This window comes from Aythya marila, assembly GCF_965140915.1.
Source record: "Aythya marila genome assembly, chromosome: 20".
Lineage (NCBI taxonomy): Eukaryota > Metazoa > Chordata > Aves > Anseriformes > Anatidae > Aythya > Aythya marila.
Genome location: NC_139061.1, coordinates 3,269,429 through 3,290,681, shown reverse-complemented (window position 1 = coordinate 3,290,681; position 21,253 = coordinate 3,269,429). Strand labels below are relative to the sequence as shown.

The following is a 21,253-nucleotide window of genomic DNA, read 5'->3' as shown; positions in this document are numbered from 1 at the left end:
TACGGTTTTTAAACTTGACTTTACATCTGCACAAGTTTGGGAGGCAATCTAAAACATTTTAATCTGTGCTTTTTCTTTCAGAATGTATCAATATATTTTGAGGTATAGGCTATACTATACTCCCCAGGCATCTGTGTGCAAGCGAGCAATAAAAACAGTGTGTATTTCAGTTAGTAGTTAGAGATTTAACAAGATTCTCAGTTTCATCTGTGGTATGACATGTTCTCTTCTTTTCTTTGCAGAGAAATGGAATGCTCGAATTACAGACTTGAGAAAGCAAGTTGAAGAACTGTTTGAGAAAAAATATGGTATGTGTTATGCTCCTTTCCAAACAATTGCCTCTAGTCCTTTGACACTGGAAACCACAGCATTTTGGCATGCATCTTGTTCTCTCTGCAGTGGACCAGGATTGACAGCACCAAAGGGTTAAATGATAGAAGGCTTAAGACTGGGAGCAGGAGCTTTTTGATGAGCAGAGTAATTTTGAAATTGTGTGACTGTGTTTGGCATCTTAGTGCAAAACTTGATTTCATTTTTCAGTTGTGCTCAATTCCCTGGAGCTTCCATGTGCTCATGTCTTGGGCACGCACATTTGAGAGAGTTGGCATTTTTCCTGTAATTACATTGAGTTCTTAAGTGAAATAATCTTAGGAAATGTCTTTGGGGAGAGGTTACCGATGATTGATTGTTGCTTTCTGATTGATTGATTTGCAGTGAAGCAGCAATTACATTTTAGTGGTTCCTGGAGAGAAAAAGAAACACGCGTGTTAGACTCTGGAATGTCTCCAGTTGTTGCACCTAGACATATTTTGTGACCACATGTCACAGAGTAAAACAGCATTAGTAAAAATTTCAAAATATATAGTATAGTGGTGCTCCTCTGCCATCGGAAGTGGAGGCATCCTTGGGATGGAGCTTACAATATGTTAGAGCCATTAGATGTTTCAGGTGTGACTATTAGCTGACATTTAAATAGCCCCCTGAAAGCAACTCATACCAAATAAAAGCAGCTCAGAATCTGATTCACAGTATTTATTTACTTATTTCTCTTGAAAGGAGCATCATTGAATTCTGAGAATTGCTTTAATTTTGGTTTTGTTGTTTACACATAGCCAGTCTAGAAATCTGTCTAGTCTATTGAAAGAGCTATTCCTGACTTTCTGTAGAAGGTCATACAGTATTAAACCACCCCCTTTTTCCCTGTGGATGACAACACATAATTAATTCATAAACCAATTCCATATCTGATTCTAGTTCTTTCTAATTGTATAGGCATGCGATTTCCTATTTCCTGACATGAGTTATGGATGTCCAGAATTCTCAGAGTGCTTCTCTTGAAAATACACTAATTTTGGTGTTTAGATGTAAACTAATGTTATTACTTTTTATGGCGTAAATACAAAAGAGAATCACACAAATATAGGCAAATTTATAAAAATGAAATCTATATCCAAAGAGATTTCTAAGCAAAAACTTGTAAATCCAAAACAGAATCACAGAATCGTCTTGGTTGGAAGAGACCTCAATATCATCGAGTCCAACCTCTGACCTAACACTAACAAGTCCTCCACTAAACCATATCGCTAAGTTCAACATCTAAACGTCTTTTAAAGACCTCCATGGATGGTGACTCCACCACTTCGTCTCAGTGTAAACTGTATTGCTGATTGTGTTCCTTGTTTGAATAGTATTTGCTAAAACATTTCCTGGTTTAGGTGAAATAGACTCTCACTTGTAAAAACAAAAAACAAAACAAAACAAAAAAACTTTGTTAGGTATTTATTTAAATGGGATTTTTGTTACTCTGAAGCTCTGGAATGGTCTAGATTTTAGTGATGTACTTGATTTTTTTCCCCCTGGCCAGTTGTTGTTCACAAACACTTCTTTCCATCTGAAACTCGGCTGCTGGATTTGTTACACTTTTTACTACTCACCACAACAGCCTCCAGGGCTGCAGGTTTTGTTTGAATTTCTTGGAAGAGGTATATGACTGCAATAAAAATCTACTTTAGTGAAGGACTAGTACGATACACAACAGCTCATTCAGAGATTGTCCTGTCTCTGACAGTCGTGTTTGGACAGGTTTTCTTAGTCTGTTTCCTAAGAGACATTTTCAAGTCATGTCCTTCTCTTTGTACATATATATTCTGTCTCTAGTTTTGGCCGTGGTATACGTAGCAGTTGGAATCAAGTCTGCTTGAAACACAATTGTCACAGTTTTACCAATTTTTATATGTAATGCTCATCAGAATATAAGACAAAGATTCATACGGTATCTTCAAAGCTTCCCTTTTTAGAATCATAGAATCACAGAATCATCAAGGTCGGAAGAGACCTCCAAGATCATCTGGTCCAATACCCCCTACCACCAATGTCACCACTAAACCATGTCCCCAAGCACCATGTCCAACCTTTCCTTGAACACCGCCAGAAACGGTGACTCTACTCCCTGGGCAACCCATCCCAGTGCCTGACTGCTCTTTCTGAGCAGAAATGTCTCATCATTTCCAGCCTGAACCTCCCCTGGCACAACCTGAGGCCATTCCCTCTGGTCCTATCACCAGTTATCTGAGGAGAGGCCGACCCCCAGCTCCCCACACTTTCCTTTCAGGCAGTTGCAGAGAGCAATGAGGCCTCCCTTGAGCCTCCTCTTCCCCAGATCAAACACCCCCAGTTCCCTCAGCCGCTCCTCACAGGACTTGTGCTCCAGAACCTTCCCCAGCTTCATAGCCCTGCTCTGGACACGCTCTAAGGCCTCAGTGTCCTTGCAGTGTGGGGCCCAAAGCTGAACACAGCACTCGAGGTGCTTATGTGATAAACACACCTAGAACCAGTCTGTTTCCACATGGTGGAAAGGGTGTTATCCAAACGCCTTTAAAACCTAAATTGTTCGATGGCTTTTAAGAATCTGGAAGTTAACGTGAGCATTTTGCATATACCAGTGTCTGAACCACTGGCTATTTGCCATGTGTGGCTTGAAGAACTGCCTCGAGTAGTTTCAGAAATCGTGCCACATCACTGTGTTCTGGTTTGGCCTAACTCAGGTCATTTCACTTGGTGTTTAACATTGTGATCAGAGGTTAGACCTCATCTGGACTGTCCTTCAGTGCCTTGCACACTGTCCAGTGTGAGAACATTTCTGTATGTGGGGTTTCGCAGTGCGGGATCAGTACGGGGAGCACAGCCCATGTCTGCTCCTTGCCCTTGCTGGCTTCTCCCTGTAGGAGCCTGGCCTGCCCCAAGAGCTGGGAGAGCTGGAGGAGCTGAATTAGACACCTGGAATAAATTGCTGGAAACTTAGTTATGACCGCACTGTCCTTGTTAATTTACAAATCCTTGAGAAGCTTTTTTATTGCTTCAGTTGGCTGAATATCTTGCAGTGCTGGTGAAATCAGTGCGCTCTTCTTGTGAGCTTTAAAGGCCGAATGCTGCCCCTCAGATCCATAATTGCATTCAACAAGTTGCATTGAGGGCACCTCTTTGATCTGTTAAAATATTTTCTTCTTCAAGTCATTTCTTGTATTTAATTTCCATAGCAAAACAACAGAACGTAGCACACTGTTTGCGGACCGGTCAGATGCTAATAAAGAATTCTTCTTGCATGGCCTACAAAATTAACTTACTCTTATGAGTCTAAAGAAATTAGCCCTCAGTATTTGCAAACCATCCTGCTGTTCTCCAAGGTTTGCCAGCATGATAGGTATATTAATGTGATTAAGGTCCTCATAACTTAAAGAAATACATTGATTATTTTTTTTCTCCAGCTGTGTGTGAATCTGTTGTTTGCTTTTCATTTGCTCCAAAGACGTACTTTTCTGGGTGGTGTTAGAGGTATACTGTTGAATTGATTGGTGATTTCGTGCATTTCTAAAACACACCAAAGCTTTAGGAATTCACTCAAAAGAATGGATATGTGCCCCCTCCCAGGCATCGATGACATTTGTAAACCATTAAACATAACAAATAATGATAACGAGAGCTAATGAACTGAAACATGTTTGGTGTATAATTAAGTCTAGATAATTTCATATTTTAAATCATGTTTTTAAACAAAACTAAAATACTATGAAACTTCACTCTAACAAATGCCATGTCTTATTAAATGTTTACAGAGTAAATGCAAAAGAAGAAATCTGCATATGCATGCATATGTATACAGGTCTCCACCTTCTCTGCTGTGACTTAGAGTGATTTGCCTGGGGGGAGGGAGAACACAAATATGAATGTTTTCATGTTTAAAAGTGCTGAGAGGTTGATCGCCTGTCTGCTAATTCTAATGTTTTTCAGAGTGGTGTCAAGCTTGGATAGAGCCGCAAGCTAGTCTAATGATTTGATTGTCCTTTTCTCTTAAAGCTCAAGCTATAAAAGCTAAAGGTCCGGTGTCTATCCCATACCCACTCTTCCAGTCACACGTGGAAGACCTGTATGTGGAAGGGCTGCCAGAAGGAATTCCCTTCCGAAGGCCATCCACGTACGGCATTCCCCGTCTTGAGAGGATACTTCTAGCGAAGGAGCGAATCCGGTTTGTGATTAAAAAGTAAGGAATTTGGCATTTTTGTCCCTTTTTTACATGTTGGTTTCTTCAGGGTCTGCTTTACTTCATTTTGTCTTCAACCAAACTGATTTCCACAGAGGTGTTCTACTGCCGCGCTGATGGGTATTTTTCATTTCAGATTGATTTGTTGATAAATTCAGCTTCTCACATCACCAGAGCACCACAGTGGTGACTAAGATCTACATAGATCTCTTCAGCATTACAGACTTTTATCATATCATGGGCAGATCTCTTTGTAATAATTTAATCTCAATGGCTGTAATGTGTGTTGAAAGCCATTGACCTTGGCACATGTTAGGCTATCTGAGGATCCTGGCCTACATTTCAGCTTGTGCTTTTATTTGTCTCTTGCTGAAATGGTATAGATGTGTCTATGGTGTTATCCATATATAGTATCACCCAGGACAGGCTTGAGGCCAAAACAGCAACAGGTTCTTATGATTTAGTTGCGTGTGTCCCTTTGGGGTTGTCTTGATCAGATAGCTGCTGTGAGGGGAGGCCTCAGATGTGCTTAGAGACTGTTTGCCTGCCCTATGGCCCTGGCAATGTATCATCTGTCTTTAAAGTGAGGATGTGAGACACAGAAGATGTTCTGGGCTTCTTTCTTTCTCCTCATCTCTGGCCTCAGTGTCTTTTCTAGAAGAACCCTGACATTACTTGCTAGAAAGACAGATGGGATTTGAAGGGAGCCTGAACCTATTGTGAATTCAGGATACACATGGAGAAACGGTAGAGATGCTGAGTGCTGGGTCTCAGAGCTGCAGAGCACTTCCAGATGTTAGCAATGTGGGTTCCACTTTGGTAGGCTGATCCACAGATTTGGCAGTGCATGGATATTTATCTTTTGCAATTTGTTGCTTCACTTTAGGCAGATGTGTTGTTTCACACCACAGATGGGCATTTACAGTTTAAATGAAGCTACTGTGAATAACAGCTGACATTTTTCTTTTGTGCAGGGGTGTAGTGCCTAATCCAAGAGCTTTTGAAGTGGATAGGAATCTGCTGATTGCAGTGGTTGGGCTCAGCATCAGTGGAAGTGACAGCCTGTGCATGCCACCTTTAGCACTGATGGTAGTTTTTGACATTTGAGAAGTTACATGTTCAGTTTCTGTCATCCTAAAGCTTGCAGATAATCAGAAAAGAGGGAGAGGTGTAGATCTACCTTTTGTCTCACCTAAAATCAGACACTATGCCTACATTTTAATATTAATGTAATACTAACACTGGCTCTTGTCAAATTTCTCTTAGTTGCTAACAATAACTCATTTATGTTGTTCATCAGTCTTGCAATCTGTGGTAACCAGAATAGCTCAAAAACTAGTTCATCGCTGTGAGAGATGTCAGAATTTCAAAATTTGTCTTTATTCTAGTGTGGGTAAAACCAGATGTATTTGGAAAACAGAAATACCTGTTTTTATGTTTGTTTTTAATGGTTGAATTTTCAATTTGGATCTTCGTTTCTGATAGTGGTTTGGCTGGGAAGTGCTTTTAGCCCCAGAGATAATTTTAGTGATACATATGTGTTACCACGAAATATTATGGCTCAGGTGAATATGAGTATCAGGAACGAAAAATGTTTTTGTCAGGAGGGTTCCAACCAGTTTTTATAATACTTAGGTGTTAAGTGGAATTTAGCATCATGAATCTTGACATCCCTTGTTTGTTGGTTGTTTTCTTTTTTTCTTTTGATCCTTCAGTGATAACTTGTATTTCGTAGTGTGTTTGCTACAGAGGCTGTAACTGTGGGCTCTAACTTCTGGTTTGTCAAAGTCTGTCACTGTTGAAGCATGTATCTTAAATCTCCTAGGCATGAGCTTTTGAATTCGACAAGAGAAGACGTACCCTTGGACAAACCAGTTGCAGGAGGTAGGTCTTCAAATGTGTGAGTTGAGTACAGGGTGATTTCCTGTTTGTCTGTCAGTCTTAGCGGTAACTACCATCTGCTTTTACTAATAACACACTGCAAGTAATTCCTGGTGTTTTGAATTTTTTTTAGCTACAAAGAAATTGACAGCAATTTTCCAGTTAAATCTTTGGATCCTGGAAATACTTTGGAAATCTAGTAGTTTTTCCCCAATGTTCTTTATTCAAGAGTACAATGCTTTTCTAAGTTAAAATAATTAGACTTAGGATGATATAAAATTTTTCTGATGATGCACTGTCCCAAAATTTATAAATTGGCACATGTTAATCAATGCCATATGTAAAATTTTAAATGTTTATGAGTGGGAACAGGCACGTTTCGGTACCCTGTAATGTGCTTTGATCTGCTGTTTGGAAATGTTATGTAAAAATTAGGTGTTACTTCTTTTTATTTTGAAAACAGGAATACAGCAAGGAAACCTTTTTCAAGAGTTTAAGAAGAAAATCAGGAAGGTCAAGTTAGGATGTGAAAAGTAACACTGGATATCCAAGACTTTTTTATCTTTTAAAAATATAATAACTAATGCTAACACTGCCATCTGTTTTGATTCATCTGGCCAGAAAGAAAAATAATGAGCTAAGTGCTAGTCTGTTAAAATATAGAGAAATGCCAATAGTTCCTATAGCTGATACAGTTTAACGGCTAGGGAACTGTCTCTATCATGGAATATTTGCTTACACGTGGTATTTGCCAAAATTAGATTAACTTGAGTGCAGTAATGAATGCACTGGTTCTAGAGACAGAATAGACACGTATATAGTGACTTGCTCGGATGATGGGACTTTGCTTTCTAGTAGTAGCGTAGTGGCAAAGCCACCTGAGTCATTTGCCACCAGCAGGTGCCTGCTCTGAGATGTTTTGTCCACTGAGCACCATCCAAAGATAACAAAAATGGATGTGTAAAAACAAAACTGCAAGAAAAGGTTTTTGTTCCAGTTGAGCCCACCAGCTCATTTCCCCACAAGCTGGGGAAAAAAAAAAAAGAGTATGGAAAAAATGATGTTTTGAAAGAATTGTGCCTTTGCACAGGCAATAATTGGTAAAGTAACTTGCCTGGACTTGATTTGCTCCTCGGTTGTATTTCACTGTCTCTTGGGCTTCAAGGTTTTTTTTTTTAATTGTCCAAGTAAGCCAAGTGTTGAAAGCTCGTATGCGTGAACCAACGGTAACAAATTGCTCCCAACCCCAAAATGCTCACTGGCTGACAACCTCAGCCTGGCTGAACTGTGATTTTTTTAGTAATACCAGAACAACTCAGAGTTCAGACAGGGACACAAGCATGTAAGTGGTGGTATCTGCACTGCTGCAGCACCATTATATTGCATTACATACTCGTAGTTCTCTGTTATAAAAGGCATATCAAGGACTGTACTTAAAATGAACATTGAGGATCTAAATTAAGCAAAGAAATTATGTCTGAAGGATGTCTCTTTAAGATGTGCAGAAATTAAAGCTTTCCTGCAGTATAAGTTAACTTAGTGTTTTCAGTCTTAATAACCTACTGTTTCTTTGAGCACCAAATTTGACTATAAAATAGTAGGTAGGCTAATGATTGAGTCTTAAACTTAACTGTCCTTTTATGTGGGTTTCTGAATTAGCCCTTTTCTCTGTTGTTTTTAATATGGTTATTATGAAGACAAAGCAGGTATGTTACATATCCTGCAAAAGCCCTGTAGCTAAGAAAACCAGTGGCAATCCCTTTGGATTGCGGTGTTGTGAGCAGCCCCGTTATTGTGCCTGTCTTCACAAATCTGTATTGATGCTGACATCCACGTGCGACCTCGGCGTTACTTCCGAGAACATCTGTGAAAGCTGCTGACAACATCTCAGGGACCCCACCTCAGCACACAGCAGTTGCCTGACCCTCCTTTCCCTCGGTTTTCTCCCTGTTTGGATCCCCCCTTTCGCAGTAGGTCAGCATCTCCTCAGCCGCGTGCTGCTCCATGTCTGCACAGCCCCGCTAGCTGTGTCCCCAGCAGAAGGGGAATGGGGTGGGTGTGGAAGGCGTGTTTCTGACTGGCAGGAGGAAGATGATTCGCATTTGTGTTCTTGGGGGAAGTAGGCTGGTCAGGAAGGCTCTTAAAATAGCCTTAGCCCCGAAGCCCTGAGAAGACTGATTTGGCTCAGGAAGTGAGCGAAGTGTGAACAGGTGCCTCTGAAGATAACGCAGCGTGGTGCAATGCAGTTATGCAACAGAAGTTGTTGTTTGTGCATGCTAAAAACCAAAGCCACAGCTTGGCAGCTCTCTGGTTTCTTGGTAAAAACAGAGTTACCTGTGCTTTGATCCCAAATGACACATGACAAAACACGAACAAAAGCTGTTACCATTCCTGCTACCAATCAGACAGAAATAATATTATCATGGTGCTCTGTTGGTCTGCTGGAGAACCAAATCTTAAGCATTCAGGTACAAAACTGTGACAAACTCTACTGAAGAAGCATATGTATCAACGAATGAACAAAGAAGCTCAAGTGATAAAATGATGAGAAATTGGATTTAAGCTTGCTTTATTTCCCCAGGATATGCTACTCTACTGAGCTGCCACATGCTGGGTTGTGCCTAAATTACAACTTAACTCATGTCTTAAGTAACGTAAGGAAACATTTCAGAGAGTTGGAACTGAGCTGCTTGTCATTCCAAGTTGAGTAACAAAATCACTGGAGTCATTTGGTATAGCTGTTAGGGACCATTTAATAAGCATTGTGCACAAACAATGGGAGAAATAGATGCAGGCAGTTCAGCATGAATGTACAGCAGGGAGCAAGCTGATGCTGCACCTACTGTAAAAGCTTGCTTAGGGATTTTCAGTGCTTAGTGAAAATTCTATGGAAACAAGTTTTCATACCATATGCTTGCTCAATTCTGCACAGAGTATCAAGATAATGTTTTAGGAGATGAAACTGGCAAAAAAAAATAATCCCATCTACAAAAGGGATTTACAGATTGAAGGCGGATAAAAGCATTGCAGTTTTTGATGCCAATTTGCTGTGTGTGTTTTCTAGCAAGGGCAAGTCTCTGGTTCAGTGGATATTTGTACAGCTTTAATATTCTGTCATTTTTGATAAGCAATTTTCTTAATTGGGGATTGAATCCATACTTCCCCAGCAGAGTATTTTCTGGGTTACCTGATAATGCATCATGGTTACGCCTACTATAAATTATGCAAGTGAAAATAAAACCAAAATAATTAGGGAGTGTTATCTTCGTTTTGTGTTACCCTCAAATACAGTGAAAGAGGAGTGGTACGCTAGAATCACCAAGCTGAGGAAGATGGTAGATCAACTCTTCTGTAAGAAGTTTGGTGAGCACAGAATTATTCTTTTCTTTTATGGCTTTGTATTTCTTGAGGGTTGCTTTCATTATTTCCTTTGAATGTCAACATGAATGACACCTTTGATCATCATCTTTTAAAAAAAAATAAAAAAATCCTGGCAGTTGACTGAAAAACAAAAGCATTTACTGTTTATACAAGTTACATTCATAGTAAAAGAAAGATATATAAATCTTAAATGTATAGCTTTTCTAATTGCTTTTAAATCATTACTATTTTTTGGTTGTTGTTTTTGTTTTTGTTTTTGTTTTCCACCTTTGATGGTGAATAAAACAACCATTTACTTATTTATATCCATTGCACTACCATAAAACTAGTACCAGAACATCTCTGGGTTTGGTGAATTTTTATGGTCTCTCCAAAATAAAAAATGGTCAGCTTCATAAGAACTTGAACAAAATGTTGCATGTTGCTCAACAATAGTTTTAAAAATTTGGATAAAACCACTGCATTATACCCAGGGAAGAATCCATTAACAAAGCGTAGCGCTGTGACTGCTCACTGTCAGCACGCCACAGTGTGATAAATGCTTGTGTTCTTGATGTGCTGAGACTTGGACTCTGTTGGATTTAGGTCTCCTGCATTGTTCCGGGTTCTAAGATCATGCTTGTAATAGCATGGAGATTTTGTGGCTTCTCATAAAGCTAGTTTTGAATAGAGAGATGGCCAAACGGTCCAGTTACTGTTTTGGTTTTGTTCTAACAGCCGAGGCGTTGGGGAGCACCGAGCCTAAAGCTGTTCCATACCAGAAATTTGAGGCCCATCCGACTGACCTCTATGTGGAAGGTCTGCCAGAGAACATTCCCTTTAGGAGTCCATCCTGGTATGGGATCCCTCGCCTTGAAAAAATAATTCAAGTGGGCAACAGAATAAAGTTTGTAATCAAAAGGTAAGCATTAGTTAATACCTATTTTTTTATTTTTTAAAGAGGCCAAACAAACACCATTTATGTAATCAAGCACTCAGTTTCATTAAGTCATGAAACATTCAGTCTTTATTTACTCAACAGGCAATATTAAATATTCTGCATTTTAAAGTGTGTATTTGCAATCCAGCCGAGTCTTCCAAAATATCTTTGTAGCATTTTCACAAGTGCAAAATTCACAATAGTAATATCCAAACTTTGTATTTCATGTAGTAAAAAGTATGAATTATTTCTTTAGTGTGAAGCATAGGTAGATTATTTGCTTTGTGTTTGCAGGCCGGAGCTGCTAACCCTCAGTTCAACCGAAGTTATTCAGCCCAGGACAAACACACCAGGTAAGACAGGTGCTGTCTCCAAGTGGCAATGTAAGGGATCGGTGCAGAAATAAATTTGGATCGATACAACATTTTTCAAGAGGTGATCCGTATGTGATGAGAGTCATGACATGCTTTCCATGAGTTTTTAACAGAATAAATAAATCATCATGAAAATGGGTGGATTTCTGAATTGCGGTGCAGTCTGAATAACTAGGATGGATCGTATACACGGCCCGGGAGAACTAGAGCTGCTATCCTGGTCTGATATCAGGCTTGGGCGTTTGCATTTCATAGCTCATTTTGTTGGACTTTTTTCAGGCTTGTAAAAAATTTCAGGTTTGTAAAGAATTTTAATGACTTCTTGAAAGCACAAAGTGCCTTTAAAACATGAAAAGGATCCAGATTAATTTACCTTTTAATTTCCTGAGACAATAGAATGCTCCTTTCTTGCTACAAAAGTGTATAGTCCAAATATACATGTTTTGTTTTTTTTTTTTTAAGTGTGGATTGGCTTATAGTAGTAACACAAACTGAGACCCAGGGGTTCATAGGTTTTTCCCCACATATTTCACTGGATAAACAAACTGTGACTTCAAGAAACAATTGTATAGAGTTCTCTGCAAGAAAAAAGGGCAAAGAATATGATTCAATAATTATGTAAGCAATAGTCTTCTTATATAATCACTCAGTATTATGGACTTTGTTTGAATTTTGAGGGGAAGGTTCTTATTCCAAAAGAGGGTAGCTCAGTAGAAAAGACTGTTCAATGTGGAGCAGAAGTATAAGGTAGCATTGAGTTTTGTTTTGTTACCAAAACTCTGTTTATTGTCAAATTTGACAGTATAACTAACACTTTGTCAATAGAATAATAACAGCAGATAAAAGATACAGCAGTAAAAAAGCATCTAATAAAATTCTCTTTTTGAAAGAACTGACATGCAATGGTCATCATTCTTAAAATGCATAAATAAATAAGTAAAAATCCAAAAATATGATTGAACATCTCATTCGGAAATAAATGAAAAAAATCTCTTTAGAATTCTTCATGCGTGCTTTCCACAACTCTGAATGGTATTCACTGCTCAGTAACAGTTAATTGCTATTTGTGGGTTATGATGAGAAGTAATGAATTATGCCGTTTGTCAGTGAAGAAATGCATTTTATTGCTGCTAGAGCATCCTTTGCTCTCTACCTAAGCTACAAATTGTCAGCTCTATCTAGCATTCCTGTAATTGACTACTTGTAGTAGAAGATAGGATTGAAGGTTATTTTTTAAGCTAATTAAAATTTTTAGTGGAGCACTTTTTAAATCTGTGTCTTCTGTTCTAAAGGGTGTTATTCTTATGCACTAGAATTAATTAATTCTAACTTTGTAAAAGCCACTGGAATGATTCCTTCCTACATCTAAAGGCTCTGAAGCACAAGTTCTCCTACCTAGGATAATGTTTGACATTTCTAACCACATTTAAACAGATTTTCCATTACAAAAGGGAATTATGTGTATCATTTAAGTTGCCATTGTCATTACTTATTGCATGTCCCTGCCTACTCCTACTTGGTTGTGTTCATAGTTTACAAGTTCTTTTGCTGAAAAATAATGTGTTCAAACCCAGTTCTAGATACACTGGGTAATAGTTTATCCATTTCTTTTTTCAGTGAAAGAAGATTGGAACGTTAGGATCACAAAGCTAAGAAAGCAAGTAGAAGAGATATTTAATATGAAATTTGGTAAGTTAAATGTTAAATTAACTGTCATATAATGCTGCTGTGTTTTAAAACAATTCTGTGAAAAGAGTTTTATTTTTTACTGCACTTATTTAGGCATCAGAAATGTACTAGGTCAGACAGAATCTTGACTTCTCTTACCTACTTTTTACTGATTCTTCCCTATAACTGATACGAATTACTTTAGAGCAACATCCTAGGCCGTAGTTTTTCTGATTGTATGACAGAGATAATTTTCCAATTGTATGACAAATGTACAGAAAGCTTTTGGATGAAGGAATTTCTCAGAAAAACATATTAGGTACAGGAGGCTTAGGTAACAGATTTTATCTATCTGTAGCAAAAGGGACAAAGTCCCCACTTGAAAATACTTTACAGAAAATAATAGAAAATCTATTTAAATATTTCAATTGTTTTTTTTTGTTTTTTTTTTTGTTATCTCTGAGTAGAAGAGCTTCTGTAAGCCAAGCTTCTTAAAATCACTTGAGATAAAATACCACCCATTTGAGTGTGTAAACTATCAATAAATCTTTATTTTCAGCCCAAGCTCTGGGGATTTCAGAGGCAGTGAAGGTTCCCTATCCTGTATTTGAATCAAACCCTGAGTACTTGTATGTCGAAGGCTTGCCAGAAGGAATCCCCTTCCGGAGTCCCACATGGTTTGGAATTCCACGCCTTGAAAGAATTGTCCGTGGGAGTGGCAAAATCAAATTTGTTGTTAAAAAGTATGTTTCTAATTCAGTTATTTTTACGCCTGATTTTGAAGTTAATTAATTTTCTTCCCAGCAACTTTAGGTTTTAAATGCTAGCTAAGTTCTGTTTCCATGAAACAGAACGAATATTTTGCCCATAAGTTCATCTCATAAAAGGATGTAACTTCCTTATAAAATTTAAATGCATAATTTGTGTGTTCTGTGCATCGTGGATCTAGGGAAAAAATGGCCTTGTATCTGGAAGCTTTATTCTTTCTTTTTCCTCCTTTTTTTTTTTTTTTAAAGTAAACTCAGAAGAAAATTATAGAGTAGAATATATAGCTTTGTTTTCTAACTTTTTCTTGTTATAGTAGATGGAGAGTCACGCATGCTTCTGGCAGGAGTTTATTATAGAGTGATGATATTTTTTAAATTTGAATCTGGTCTAATTCCAAGAAATTTGTGATATTTTGCATATGTAATTGATTGAATTGTGTTCTGTTCAATTTTTAGGCCTGAGCTTGTCACTTCCTATTTGCCACCAGGACTGGCTAGTAAAGTAAACACTAAAGGTAAATAATTAAGCATTATTTGCTGCCATCAATTCATAAATACTTTGGGTTGGAAGACTTCTGTGGTTCAAAAACACAGGTGTCACAATCAAAAGGCATTACTTAAGGAGAATTAGCATGGTAGAGTCTAAAACTGCTATTATTTTAAAAGTTACTCAAACTTTTTTTTTTCTTTTACTTAAGGCTATTTCAATAGAGAAAATCGAATTTACCCAAGTTCTGCAACATCTATTTTGCTACTAACAGTCTAAAATATGTTCAACTTACAGCTTTTATGTGAAGTAAATAGCAATGAAGATTCATAAAAAAAGAAAAATCTTCTGTTTTCTATAAATAAGAAAATTACTAGCTTCTAAATTTTTGGTAGTAAAAAGTACCAAAGCCTTCCCTCACACTTAAAACCAAAAATATCTCCTGTCCTAAAATAATGAAGTGAAACTTTAGGTGTGATACCTGCCTTGGTTCAAGAGCATTAAACCTGTTTTTTAAGGACATGAGCTTCACTATATTGTTCAGATTTCAGAGCGTAGACTGTACTTAGTACGGACACAGGTTAGTCAGTCTGTTAGGATTTTCAGAATACAGTTATTTTTTTTGTTAGCTTTGCAAACTATGTATTGTAGAATGTGCATTACAGCTTTTACTATATTATTTTCTAGCAATGAGTCCAAAGAGTTTAAAAAGATCACGGAGTCCTGCAAGCAATTCAAAGGTCCCAGAAATAGAAGTTACTGTTGATGAAGGTATGGAAGAAATATTAAATACTCTTCTTATCTTTTTCTGTTCTTCTAATATTCTGTTCTATGTTCTCATACCCTATAATTAACTTCTATGTGCACCTCATGTGGCAAACAGTTTGATTTCAGGGCTGCAGATACATTTCAATATGGAAACAGTTTTATCTTTCATTTCTGAATAATACTGGATTCTGTGCAGATGATGGTTATATAAAATGTTCAAGTTTGACAGCTTGCTTGGGCCTTTTATTCCAAGCAGAGATGTGGGAAATGTTGTCCTGAGCAGAGAAATGACAGATGTGAGCAATTGTATCAAATGCCTAATTACAATCCTTGAAGAAGTTCTAAAAGATATTTTTTTTTGATTCAGAAGTTAAACTTTCTCTAGTAATCAAGTTTGATTTGTTGTTTTTTTATGTGATGGCTTACTTCTGATCTCTGCATATAATGTCTTTTTACAGGTCTCAATAAACCACAAACGACAGATGTTCGAACTAATTCTCAAACCAATGGGTCCAATATGAGTTTCAAGCCACGAGGAAGAGAATTTTCTTTTGGTAAATATTGTAGGAATTAGCATGCATACGTTCTATTAACGTTGTTATTGAAAATACTGGTGATTTCACATCAGGGATATTTTGAATTCATTCTTTATTCTAAAGGTAAGAAATGACTGAACTACTTATTTTCATGTACATTCAGTTCTCAGTCATCAGGAATAATATGCCTCAGAGATATCCTGGGTGATTTTTGGAGAGTGCTGTACAAATGCATCATGGATCCATTAAAATCTTATTAACCTAAGTTCAGAATCAAATTCTCCAGACTTTTGCTGCTCTGTTATTTCATATTACTGTGGTCTTGGATTTGTTGTCTGGTGCACAGTACCATGAGGGTGTTTAAACTGAGCTGAGATCTTACATTGTGCATAAGCTTAATAAGTCCTCCACAAATCTCAAATACTGAACCTCACTGTGTAGAGAGGGATACATGAGTACACGAGGAGTATGTAGGAACTAGGATGGATCTGAACTAACATCAGTGAGTCATGCTCTGTCAGAGTTGATTTTGCAAGATCAGCTTTAGACCTCTCCAGGGTTGCCAATTCCAGAAAATCAGTAAAGGCCAGACAGGACTGGAAGTGACATCGAGAAGGACATGTGTCTTAGGGTTATTACACTGAATGTATGAAGAGTTTTCTGCCACTATTTTGGGTGTTGGTTGAGATGTGTAATTTTTGCCTTGTAAATTTTGATCACTCTGGGATTATTTTCAATTGTAATGACATTACTTTATAAATATTCTTCAAGGACTGATTCACTGCGTGAGTGTTGATTTAATTGTTCCCATTTCCTTCTGACAGAGGCATGGAATGCCAAAATTACTGACCTAAAGCAAAAAGTTGAAAATCTTTTTAATGAAAAATGTGGTAAGTTTATTAATTCCTGTTTACTGGGATGTCTTTCTTATATGCATACAGTTAGGCATATGAGCAATAAGTCCACTTATTTCTTCCAAAGGTCCTACAATCCTTGCATACTTTAGTCAGTTTCTCTCATTTTAGTTCATTCTCATGCAGGTTAATTGCAGTTCTGTGTCTCATTTCCACTGGTTATTTTATTTGGGTTTGGAAATGGAGAAGTTGTGGTTTGTATGCTGCTTCTTTAATGACCCAGGGACACAGTGAATCGACATCCTGCCACATCTTTTTAAGCATTCTTCACCCTGATTATGAATGGGAATTTCTATGACTTCAGCCTCTGCGTGACTTGACATGTTATGGGCGGTATCTGGAGAGGTGTGTGCCCCATTGTATCCCAGTATTTCTTTTAGTACAAGTTGTTTGGAATCTGAAGTCATTAATCTTACCAGTGCAGTTCTTAGAACAAGAGCACTAATGTCACCTGCCACTGGTGCTAGTCTCTAGGAAAGACAGAGGCAGAATATATTGCTTGTAACAAAGTGGAGTACAAAGGATAGTCTTGTATGCAGGCCAAGCCAGCGGCATAAGCTGCCTATAAAAGCTAATATTTTCAACTGCTAATTGTGATCTGATCTACTGCAAGAGAATGAGTTATGTTTGCGACTGTTTTTCTTCCTGCCTACTTATAGCTGTCACCAAAAAAAATCAAAGCCTGCTTCTTCCACCTAACCTAGTATGTATGTGCCAACTATTATATGCTATTTGTACCTGAGGTGTTTTCCACTCTATAAACATATCAGTTGTCTAGCTGGTAGATTAGTGGCTCTGTTGCATTTCAGGGGAAGCGCTGGGGCTGAGTGAACCAGTGAAGGTGCCGTTTGCGTTATTTGAATCCTTCCCAGAGGTTTTCTATGTGGAAGGCCTACCAGAGGGAGTGCCATTCCGACGACCGTCTACTTTTGGAATTCCAAGACTAGAGAAGATCCTGAGAAACAAATCTAAGATAAAATTCATTATTAAAAAGTAAGAGTCCTGCATCTCTTTGATAATCAATTCTTTTAGAAAAGAATTGTAGAATGAAAAATAAACTTAGGATGCCAAGTTACTGAATTACTCTCTCCAGTCTCAAATACACACTGGAATATTTGTAGTAAATGAGCAAATATTCAGAAAGCTCTTGTGGAGGTGGAGTGAGTTACAGTCAGCTCTCTTTGTTCTGACTTGACCTGTTTAGGGAGGAAGAGCAAGTCCAGATTTCTTAGCCCATTTCAGTGCTGACATCACTGTTTTAGTTCCTGTTGACTTACGACTTAGCCAGAGCTAAAATTTATCAGCAATGTACTAAGGGCTGAGAAGTGGAGATTTATACTGGGTGTTATAAGAATTGTTTTATCTAAACCTATCCCAGGTAAGAAATCCATGTGCCCATGTAGAAACAAGCAGGGGAAGTTCTGGAGCCTCTCAGCCGTTGCATTCCTGTCTGTCTGTTTGACCTAGAGAAATAACAGTATTTATGATATCGGTTAGTTCATGTCTTTAAAAAATGAATATTAGAAAATTGCCTTTTCTTTTATGCTGATGAAATGAATGTAATTTTATTGTCACACATGAAATGTTCAATCTGTTTGCAGGCCTGAGATGTTTGAGGCGGCAGTTAAGGAAAGTTCTGCTAAAAGTCCCCAGAGTGAGTTTCACATCTGCTTAATGTCCTAGATAACAGTCTCTTTCAAGGATTGAATACAAATCAAGAATGCTGCTTGGTGTTAATGAATTCCTGAAAGATTCGTTCTATATTGTGGTTGGTTGGTTTTTAACTTGCAAGGAGATTGTTATCCAAGCTGAATTTGAGGCAAAGCCTAAAGTTCTGTGCCACTGGTCCATACCCACAGTAGATCTCTTTCTCTCTATCTCCCTCTCCTCCCCCTCCCCCACCCCCACCCATTTCCAAACTATTGCATTACTTGTTTTTACATAGCTCACTAATTCTTGCATTATTTCATCTTCTGGCATGTCTATGTCTGGTTTTCTGAGCAGCTTTTTGTAATTGAACACCTTAAAAGCATTCAATACATAGCTTATGTTATATAAAGCATGTTACAGTGCTTTCTCTTCAGCAAAAGAATGTGGTATGTCAAAAACCTTGGCTTCTGGATTGCCCTGATGAGATGGGAAAAGCACTTAGCAGCTACCCTTTGAATATAGCTTTAGCAAAAGAGTATTAAAACTGTGTTATCCACAATAAAATTATCATTCCTAATCTGTGCTTTATTGCCTTCCATCAAAATGTAACAGGTGATGTGCAATTCACAGGAGTAGTTCAGCTCTAGAGATAAATTAATTGCTCCTGATACAGAAGTCATTCCAAATGAGAAGTTGTGGTTTTACTCAGCTGGGCAGCCAAGCTCCACCACAACCTCTCTCTCACCCCCTATCCTCAAAGGGAAAGAGGGAGAAAATACAATGCAAAGGGCTCGAGGGTTGAGATGGGGACAGGGAGATCACTCAACAATGGGGGTCCACAGGCTGCAGCTCTTCAATAAGAGCTCCCACATGGCTCTGTACCACGGGGTCCATCCATCAGAAGCAAACTGCTCCAGCACAGGTCTCCCATGGGCACCTCCTGCCCTCCTTCTGCACTCACCTTGGGGGCTGCAGGGCTGTGTCTCACTCCTCACACTCCCAGCTGCTGTTGCACAGCAGGTTTTTTTTCCCCCTTTCTTAAATGTGCTCTCACAGAGGTGCAAACAACATGGCTTACTGGCTCAGCTCTGATCAGCAGTGGGTCACTTTGGGGCTGGCTGAAACTGGCCCTTATCTGACGTGGGGCAGCTGCTGGGCTCTGCTCAGGGGCCACCCCTGCAGCCCCCTGCTACCACTACCTTGCCATGTAAACCCAATACAGAAGTTTTCCAGGGGTGATGTGCACAGATAGCCAGTAGGAAATTGTCAGTTAGTTTGATTAATTCCACTGAGCTAGTCAAACTGTGCTAGTTTGTGCCATGGGACAGTGTGGCTCACAAATACAACTGCAAGAGATTTATTCTGTGAATGCACGGATCTGTAGGTGTTACTGAATTAACTGCAAGTACTGCATTTTTTTTTGTTAATACAAGTAACAAAATACATGTTCCATATGTTCCATGTAGTCTTTTTTTTCTTTTTCTTAATAGTCTTTTATAAAACCCATTAAGTAAAGATTAACATTTTTTAATGTAGCCCTTTCTCCCCTCTTGGATTTGTAATTGCAAAGACACGGTGTGCATCTTCGATAAGCATGTCTCATTGGAAGATTGCCTCATTTTACAAATGAGATTGGATCTGTTTTAAAACTTTGCAAATCTCTGTTATTTTGCAGTATTTGCTTTATATATGACTTTGAAGATTTTGGGCTCTACAACTGTTTTTTGAATCTCTTACTTTTAGGAAAAAATAATTCATCTAATATTGCCAATACAGCAAGCTCCACAACGAATACAGTGGTAAACACAGCTGCAGGTGTTGAAGATCTCAACATTATTCAAGTAACTATACCAGGTGTGTATACTGTCTCGTTTCATATCACACTCCTTGTGCTTACATTCTTCATGACATTTGTTTCATCCATTGGAGTTTTTCTACAATCTAGCTGGTTCACAGTGACACAAGTACAGTCTACAAAGAGCATAATTTAGTATTCTGTTTCTACTGAGATGTTAAATGTTTTCTAGCTTTTATGAATATCTATTCAGTGACATCTTTAGAATATTCTTGGTCCAGCCCCTAGTCAAGAAGAATCCTCATTTTTCCCTTTTTATCTCATGTAATAAATTAAACACTGATTTGTAACTTCCTTGGCAACTTCAAGAGATCCAAACTTGAAGTAAATTGAATAACCCTACAGACTGAACTGGTTTGTCTTAAACAACACTGATGACTGCTTTCTCAGGCATACACTGCATTCATTAGAAACAAGTAACATTGCATGCCATGGCCATCTATTGGATCTGACTGCACTTTTAGCTTTCCTTCACCATTATATGCAATGTAAGAAAATAAAACATTATTTTTTTTTAGTTTAGGTTTACAAAATCATCTCTAAATAATAAATCTAATGTTGGTCATGTAAATACGTAGAAGCTTCTCATGGATTTCTTCACAACCATCCATTTTTGTATATTTGTACAATTCTGTGGTACCACTAAAACTAAGAACAAGACATGGTCTGTTTTGAAGCACGTGGATATGCCTGCTCTGAGTAAACATGCTCAAAAAATGTGCTTAATTCTAATGCTTTTCTAACAATTTCTTTCAGATGATGAAAGTGAGCGGCTTTCAAAAGTAGAAAAGGCCAGACAGTTGAGAGAGCAAGTAAATGATCTGTTTAGCCGGAAATTTGGTAAATGCTTCTTAGTCCCCCATTTTTACATAGGTGTGAATGGAACAAATGTTGTTCATGGGGATGCTACTGAATCATCACTTACAGTGGATGATATATATTATCATTAAAAGTAAGAAATTTGAGAATTGTGTATGAAAGTTGTGCTCTGACCTCAAAAAGAATCTTTTATAAGGGAAGTGGATTGCCTGGTGTTTTGAACAAAAAATCCCAAGAGCACAGATAACTTTGTTCCCCCCACATCCTGTTTCTTTCTGTGTAAACATGGATGAAATAGTTATTTTGCTTGCAAACCATGATTCTTGTTAGGGATTCGTAGTCCCGAGCTATTAATACTTGACACTAGAGCAATTTTAACTTTTAAAACACAAGTTAGCCTTTTGCTCCATATAGTTTTCTTTATTTTTTCTGTGTATTTGCACTGTACAATAATAACCTGAGCTTCATTATCTGAAATTCCTTTGCTAGTGCTGTGTTGAATTGCCTTTTGTGGGCATTGCAGGAAATTACTGGTTTTTGTCACGTAGTTACTTGCTTAGATAGCCTGTTCTATACCATTTTTAGGAAAAAAAGAAAATCTGAGTTCTTTATATGGTGAGCTGTCAGACTTGGAGTTTAAATAGTCTTGTAGTAATGTTCATGAGTGTAATCCAAAACATCTGTTTCTGACACTGTA

The 21,253-nt window shown here is 38.0% G+C and overlaps 1 protein-coding gene across 6 annotated transcripts in view; it reads left to right on the top strand.

Annotated features, from left to right (window-relative positions):
- GTF2I (general transcription factor IIi) overlaps positions 1-21,253 on the top strand; it is a 72,385-nt gene that overhangs the window by 38,866 nt on the left and 12,266 nt on the right. For all 6 annotated transcript variants that reach the window (XM_082776651.1, XM_082776648.1, XM_082776647.1 and 3 more), the window contains 16 exons: positions 243-308; positions 4,354-4,537; positions 6,363-6,421; positions 9,710-9,781; positions 10,517-10,700; positions 11,013-11,071; positions 12,710-12,781; positions 13,320-13,503; positions 13,984-14,042; positions 14,702-14,785; positions 15,241-15,336; positions 16,143-16,208; positions 17,042-17,225; positions 17,834-17,886; positions 19,626-19,736; positions 20,494-20,577. In XM_082776651.1, coding sequence (XP_082632777.1) covers positions 243-308; positions 4,354-4,537; positions 6,363-6,421; positions 9,710-9,781; positions 10,517-10,700; positions 11,013-11,071; positions 12,710-12,781; positions 13,320-13,503; positions 13,984-14,042; positions 14,702-14,785; positions 15,241-15,336; positions 16,143-16,208; positions 17,042-17,225; positions 17,834-17,886; positions 19,626-19,736; positions 20,494-20,577 — 1,617 coding nt within the window. The remainder of the gene's footprint in view (positions 1-242; positions 309-4,353; positions 4,538-6,362; positions 6,422-9,709; positions 9,782-10,516; positions 10,701-11,012; positions 11,072-12,709; positions 12,782-13,319; positions 13,504-13,983; positions 14,043-14,701; positions 14,786-15,240; positions 15,337-16,142; positions 16,209-17,041; positions 17,226-17,833; positions 17,887-19,625; positions 19,737-20,493; positions 20,578-21,253) is intronic.